Genomic DNA, 7,887 nt, shown 5'->3' on the forward strand with positions numbered 1-7,887 from the left:
AATTCTAGAGAATCTCTAGAATTAATAAAAGCCTCTATATTTATTGTATAATACATTCTCTCAAGAAATCTTATGCTTACTCTTAAGGATTAAAACAAGAACGAGAAACAATCAAGTAGAAATGATCATAAAGAACATATTTGAATTATTCAAGAATAACGAGTTGAAATTGTCAGGACACGAGGAAACATGTTCTGTTGTAGTGTAGTTCCAATAACTAGATAAAAATTTAATCTATAATTTAATTTTACTCACGTTTCTTTCTGCTAGATTTTTCATTTTCTACAGCTTCTGTAATGAATTTATACAATAAAGCTGAAGCTAAAGCGAAGAAACCAGCAAAACGAAAAGTCTTTCTACCGCCATACATATCAAATCCAAATCCTCCTAATAAACTTCCCGAACCGACACCTAAATTAAAAAGTCTACGTTATAATTAATTATATGAATATAACAACAATAATAAGATCATTTATTATCTAAATTAAATTATATGTGATTTAATTGACAGACCTAATCCGTAGAAAGTGGCTCCCAAGATAGTTTGCATAGTGGCTTCTGTACCTGGAGGAGCGGTGATTTTTGCAAATGATGACATAGCAGCATAAAATATACCATAACAAGGTCCTTGCGTCCATTCCATCAATAATATCCACCAAGGATTATAAATATAAGAAGCAGCCAGAAACCAGGAAGAAAATGCTAGCAATGCAAGGCACATGCTGTTATCTCTTCCGATAAAATTTATGATGTGACCAGAAAGAAATAAACAGGGAACTTCACCAAAGAAGCAGGAAACGATAGTACATAATCCAAACAGCAATTTATTCGCTCCCATATCTTCCAAATACCAAAACTTATAACTCCATTGAAGACCGGAAAACATCCCAACTAAACATACAACGAAAACAATAAAGAATGGATGAGGTCTTCTGAATATTTTAGCAATGTCTTTAATAATATCCGTCGACGATGCTCGTTTTCTTAAATCTGTATTTAGAAGTGCTACAATGTCAAAAATAACCAGAGGTATCATCATGTAGAAACCATGAGAATAATCCACTTTTTTTCTCCCCGTGTTTGCAACTTCCACTATATACGCTGTTAGCATTGTTATTAATGCCCATCCAATGGAGTACCATAGTTTTTGTTTACCAAATTCTTGAACCTCTTCTTCGAGTTCCTCGTAGCACGCTGCATCCGATAAAGATATTATAACATTCGTTGTAATTAGAGATGAAGCCATGAGGAAAAGTATTGTCCAAAATTGGTACGATGAGAATATGTGAGCCTCTTTCTCCTTTGAATAGCCAGGTAGAATGCATTCAGTTTTGCAGAAATCTTTCATACTTTCAGAACAGTGTAGAGAAATTCTTTGATTATCCGAAATTATGCTATCTATGGTAATAAATTTAGAATTATTGTTGGCATTTTGAATCATTAATTTAAGAGTTCTTCTGCATAAGGTAAGAAGATTCTCTTCAGAAGATTGGTTAAACAATTCTGCTGTGAAACACTCATGACAGTCGGCATAACACACCATGCTGTTATTACTTGACAATGGCAAATATACACTCGATTCCAATGCATAAGAATTGTTATTGTTGCAAATTACTTCTGCACTAAAAGCTTGCTTGGATTTATTTATCGGAGGTATGTGATTAATTGCAAAGTAAAATGGCGTCTGGATAATAATCAGAATTATAATGATAAACTTTAAATGCTTGAATTTGTCAGCTATCCATCCAAAGAATGGAGAGACAATAATTGTCGTAAATGGAACTACGGTGTAAATGATTCCTACAGCTGTGGCAGTTATTCCCAAATTTTTGGCAATGATTGGGCAGAAAGGTAGTATGGTGGCAATAGCTAAGAAATATGAATAAGTATTAATAATTAAATGTAATTTAATTATTAAAACAGATAAGTAAACAGTTTACTTACCTGATGCATATAAAAACAAATGACATTTTACAGGTAACAACTTTTTATTTACCTTACAATCCCATTTTGTACAAATCGCCATAGCTGTAGAAAAAAAAAAAATGAATAAAAATCACAATTTACATCACATATTATAATATTAATGCATATAGTATTATATATATACACAAAGTTCCGGAATACACGTGACTTTTAAAAGTTCCCAACCAGTAGTACTCGTACCCCTAGAGGTAGACAAGAAGGGTCTATTAGTATTACAAGTCTATACACAATAGGTTAAGATAGCACACGAGTAGAAAAGGTTGAGAACCGCTGTCACAGATTTTACATATAAATTCCCCCTCCCCTTTTTTTGTTATTCGAATTGAATTTTCCATTTTAATAACAATAAATATATAATCTGGAATAATCAAATAGAATAGCATGAAATAAAGCAAACTGTAGTATTAGGTGTATTGTAAATTTTTCGAATTTTATGCCTCCCGACTGCTGTATATAACTTTTTCACACCGAGCCAATTTTTTCGTTTTGTTTTTTTTCGAATCACAGAAAAGATAAATAAGACAAAAAGATTTATTGGCCCGAAAACGTTAACACCTACTTGTAAAAGTGCCAAAAAAAAAAGAACATATTTTTACGGTTAAATTAATTGAAAAATAAAATTTATACCTCCAACTTATCTCGACTTTACGATTTATTCAATTAATATAAAAATAACGTCGATAATATAAAGCTTAAAGATTTCATAAATTAGTACTTAATAATATTAAATATGGAAATTAGAATTAATATACAAGATTTGTTATTATTAATGATAAATTGTATCTTACTTTGATACGGATGAAAACAGTTAAAAATCTTTACAATTAAGCAGACTTATTTGTCGCTTTGTAGGTAATTTAACTCGAACTGTGACGAGAAGACAAGCAACGACGTTAAGTTGCCAAGCTGTTTTTGTCAAATGCTCGATGATTTGGCAATGTCCTATTATTGTCTTCTGTCTTTCAAGGTTGTTTACCCGTATTCTTGGCTTCTTTTCTTTCGTATCTTTATTGGAAATTCTTTATGCAAATAGTAATATTAATAAATGAAGAATTTTATATTAATTGTTTGTAACTTTGTTTATATTTTTATGAATTTTATGTCTCGTCAATTTTAATTTGATAATGTTTATATTTTCATTAACTAATTGCTAATTTTTATTCTTATTTAATCTAAATATAATTTTAATGATAATATATTATACAGGAGGTGTGAGAAAGTAGATATACAGCTGTGAATTATATTAGTAAACAGCTAGACACTTACAATAAATCTGAGTGAGCAGAACGTGATTCAAAATATTCTCGAATGTAATCAGATAAAATATATAAATCACACTTCTAATGGCTTATTTGCCAGAAAGTACTTAGGCTAAAAGTTCACCAAAAAGTAGGCTAAAAGGCTTACCAAATTTGGTACCATGTGACTTGTCAAACTTCACCTGAAACAATTAACACTTCATAAACCCGGTCTCATTAATGAAATAGAAGATTCTGTTGATAGACAACAAAGACTGTTGTTTTCATATAGAAAAATTCAAGGTGATTAAGTCTGATTGAAGATAAACCCTAACGTAGAATGCCGTGTCTTTAACAGGATCACATAAACCAAAAAATAAATAAACAAATTCGTTAGATTAGATCCTAATTTAAATAGTAGTAACCTGTCAAGACAAACTCACAAATTCTATTTTAATTGCTCCTTGATCTCCCATAACGAACGACAGCAAACAATAAATAAATAATCTCGATATGTGTTTGGCATGAAGGAATTGTCTGCTATTCCTCGTATTTTGACATACACAGAGGAATATATTTCTATGATTCGTTAATTCAAGTGAATGATAATAACATTTTCAGAGTAATTATGATAAAATTTGAGAAGATTTCGATTTTAAATAATTAACGTGAATTATATAAGAGATATATGCTTTCAGTTAGAGATATATGCTGCTGATATAAGTTATTTGATTGCCACAAGTTAAGGCTAACTTTCGAGTCTCTTGTAAAGAAGAATTAAAATTTGCTAAATATACAAGATTTGATCTTGTAAAAATGGGGTGAAGGACTACGATTATGCCTTCCTTGCTCGGGCAAAAGACTGCAGTGTTTTGTCGTGGTCTCATCTTTTTCACTAAGTAATGTCTGCTACACATTCAGATAATTTTTATTTAATAATTATTTAATTTTAATATGCAGTAAGTTCTATTTTTCCTTCAACAGTACTGCACAATCTTTATGTTCTTCTTGTCGCTTCTTATACTTTTGGTGGAAAACTCTTTATACTGCATTTCTAAGATTTTTCATACTGATCGCTTGTTTAGCAAGCAACCTGTTCTTTGATGAATTAACCCCAGTGTTTTTTTGAAATTGCTGTATTAATTTCAAAATACACGTAAGCCATCCGGATTTTTAAGTAGCTGGAGTTAAGATGTTGCTGTTTGTGTCGCGATAACAAATACAAAAAAAATTAATTATTGTAAACGAGTTGTGATTACGTTTTTTTACCTTAGTGCTTAACAAATCCCTCCCGAATCATTCCTATCACCCTCCAATAAATTGTATAACGGCGCAATCCATTTTAAACCAATTGGATCACGGGTAGAAATGATTGACATATCGAATGACGTCACTTACGTAAACTTACGTCACTTACGTTGAGGAAAAACATTTTCCAATTATCGTGTTACACTTACATCGTAAATGTTGGCCTGCGCGTAACGTTCTGTACATTCGGCGGGTACAACACGCTTCATGTGGTACAGTCGACCCCCTATAACACTGTTGATAATTCCGTTTTATATGAATTCCATGTTGTACGAGTCACTTCGATTTTACAAATACGTGTGCCAGGCTGTAAACGGCTCATGTATTTGTAAAATCTAAATGACTCGTACAACATGGAATTCATATAAAACGGAATTATCAACAGTGTTATAGGGGGTCGACTGTAAATGTAATTTTTTATATTAATAAATCAACTATTAAAATGATAATACTCTACCAAACACATACAGTAATTATAATTGTTTATACAATCACAACACGTAAAATTAAAGGCTAATTCGTTCTATAAATATTTATTTTATGCTGCAAATCTCTACCCATACAAATAAATTATGTAGAAATTTCATATTAACAAGTTAATTGTTGCCATAAAGCTGAATGGAGTAGATTTAATATTTATTATACTGATTTAAGTATACATATAAATTTTTTTCTAACTGAATGTCCTTTAATTTGTAGATTTATATACACAAAAGTCGAAAACTTTGGGGAAAAGGCCACATTAACTATATACGAACATCCGGTTTGCATCGAAATCAGGTTATTTCAATTGAAATATTTTCCACTTAATGCCGATAATCAATTTACGTATATAATTAACATCAAATTTGATTGTATTGTCAAGAGAAAAACTACGATTTACAGGAACAAGACACTACTAGAATTGAGAACAACTTGACTTTGTCACAACAAAATAACTGATTTCATATTCCTGCGTGTATTGGCTCATTTTCATTCATTCACTTTAATAATAACAAATTAAACGAAAACACGCAACTCTTCGCTTACCCTTCGTTATTTCCAAACGAATGGCAACCCAGAACTCACCACGGGGAGGTGGTTGCGTCAGAGTTCTACCGAGAGTTGGAAAGAATGCGACTCCACACGTGATTAACATCACTTGTGCAGTTTCATTCGTCCTAACTCACACTTGAATAATATCTGTTTCACGTTAGTTAAATAGTTTAATAATAATTGAACGCTGTACATTTCTAATATACAAACATTTATACAGAACATTAAATTAATCGTATTATTCCTATATAAAGAAAGGCGTGCAATATTCTAACTACTGAAATGAAATTCACTAACTATACCTTACCAAATTAAAACATACGAACGAATATTGCAAATGAAATATAATGTGCTTCAAACACTTCTCGCGTAATATTCGAAATAAAAGATAAAAATCAGAACGGGAAGAGACAGCATCCTTTCACACCATTCGTGTCTACTCTTAAGATCAGTGTTCCTTAACGTGGGGCCCACGCCCCACAAGAGGGCAATTGGATTGTTAAGAGGGACAATTCGAAAATGAACTTATCCAGAGTTTAAGTTAACCGTATAACCGCTGTATATGTGTTAAGGGGGCATAAGAATTTTAGAAAGGCTTAGGTGGAGCATAGAACAAAAAAGGTTGGGAAACACTGTTCTAGATACTTATATTTGAAGGGGAGGAGACGCCCGCCATCCACCTCGTTCGTGCCTACTCTCTAGATACTTACCTTATATTTGAGGGGGAGGAGACGACCGCCACCCACCCCGTTCGTGCCTACTCTCTAAATATTTACCTTATATTTGAGGGGGAGGAGACGGCCGCCACCCACCCCGTTCGTGCCTACTCTATAGATACTTACCTTATATTTTAGGGGGAGGAGACGGCCGCCACCCACCCCGTTTGTGCCTACTCTATAGATACTACTTACCTTATATTTGATGGGGAGGAGACGACCGCCACCCACCCCGTTCGTGCCTACTCTCTAAATACTTACCTTATATTTGATGGAGAGGAGACGGCCGCCACCCACCCCGTTTGTGCCTACTCTATAGATACTTACCTTATATTTGAGGGGGAGGAGACGACCGCCACCCACCCCGTTCGTGCCTACTCTCTAGATACTTACTTATATTTGAGGGGAAGGAGACGACCGCCACCCACCCCGTTCGTGCCTACTCTGTAGATACTTACCTTATATTTGAAGGGGAGGAGACGGCCGCCATCCACCCCATTAGTGTCTACTGTCTAGTAAAAGGAGAAAAAACAAACAGTTTTTTCTCAACAAGTTGGTGGCAACAATCAAAACATTCAACAATGCCTGCCAACTATTTGTTACTTTTGACAAATACGTTACCTGCGTTACGTCACAACATTATTGGATTTAATTTATTTTATTTTAAAAATTAAAATAATTCCATTTTCTCATAAATACAATCAATTATTAAAATGAAATTTACAGATGTGACCTTGAAACATCACCAGTAAACTTTACCTTTATTAATTAAATATAACATTTGTTGTAATCCGTACTTTTCCAATGTTGATGTTGTTAGGCAAACCCTGTACGGTTCATTATATTTTTATCGATGAAGATTTCCTTATGAACGACTTTTCTTTTATTCACATTTTATCCTTTTAATAAATTTAATTGAAGAAACATAAAAGTAATATAAATCTCAATAAACTACAAATTATGAGTAATACATAAAGGTTTAATACAAAGTATAATTTCAAATAAAACATAAACGACACTACTTTGACTTCGGGAATCTCATTCTAAGTCTGCAGGAAAAGTTTCGATTTAAATTTATTAATTATTTAGGTGGTCTTTTTTGGTTTGTTAAATACTGAAATATTTTAAAGTACGTTAATACAAGTCTAGTATCAATATTTAAAAAGTCATGCGAATTTGATGGGTTGTGATGACCCCGCACGTGATCGAAGTTGTTAAACTTACACACTGACATTGATCTAATAATACTGTACAGTACACGAGACACACACATATATGTTGGAAAAATAAGTACAGAAAAGAAGATGAAGAGAACCTTTAAGTTTCTTTTCGGAGAAGGTCTAAAGAGATGCAAGGAACCTCATATTGTTATTTGACGTTAAGAATTGAAATTAATTATGATATCAATCTCTAAATACAAGTTGACCCCCCTATAACACTGTTGATTATTCCGTTTTATATGAATTCCATGTTGTACGAGTCACTTAGATTTTACAAATATGTGTGCCGAGCTGTGAACGGATCATGTATTTATAAAATCTAAGTGACTCGTACAACATGGAATTCATATAAAACGGAATTATCAACAGTGTTATAGGGGGGTC

The 7,887-nt window shown here is 32.7% G+C and overlaps 1 protein-coding gene across 1 annotated transcript; it reads right to left on the reverse strand.

Moving 5' to 3' along the window:
• Positions 1–220: 220 nt before the first annotated feature.
• LOC111636959 (major facilitator superfamily domain-containing protein 6-like) lies at positions 221–3,068 on the reverse strand. The gene is made up of 4 exons (XM_023382341.1): positions 2,775–3,068; positions 1,945–2,028; positions 514–1,869; positions 221–411 (listed from the first exon to the last, which is right to left on the reverse strand). The coding sequence occupies exons 2-4, from the start codon at positions 2,024–2,026 to the stop codon at positions 248–250; spliced, it is 1,602 nt and encodes a 533-aa protein (XP_023238109.1). The 5' UTR covers positions 2,027–2,028; positions 2,775–3,068; the 3' UTR covers positions 221–247.
• Between the last annotated feature and the right edge of the window lie 4,819 nt (positions 3,069–7,887).

Source organism: Centruroides sculpturatus, unplaced genomic scaffold (assembly GCF_000671375.1).
Source record: "Centruroides sculpturatus isolate CEXI.00-Female unplaced genomic scaffold, Cexi_2.0 scaffold1032, whole genome shotgun sequence".
Taxonomy (NCBI): Eukaryota; Metazoa; Arthropoda; class Arachnida; order Scorpiones; family Buthidae; genus Centruroides; species Centruroides sculpturatus.

Bases quoted from the DNA above. Each gene is read 5' to 3' on its own strand.
- LOC111636959 (XM_023382341.1), bottom strand. From the start codon at position 2,026: ATGGCGATTTGTACAAAATGGGATTGTAAGGTAAATAAAAAGTTGTTA. The intron at 1,870-1,944 runs GTAAGTAAACTG...CATATTTCTTAG, and splicing joins TTTGTTTTTATATGCATCAG to CTATTGCCACCATACTACCT. The intron at 412-513 runs GTCTGTCAATTA...TTTTTAATTTAG, and splicing joins AGCCACTTTCTACGGATTAG to GTGTCGGTTCGGGAAGTTTA.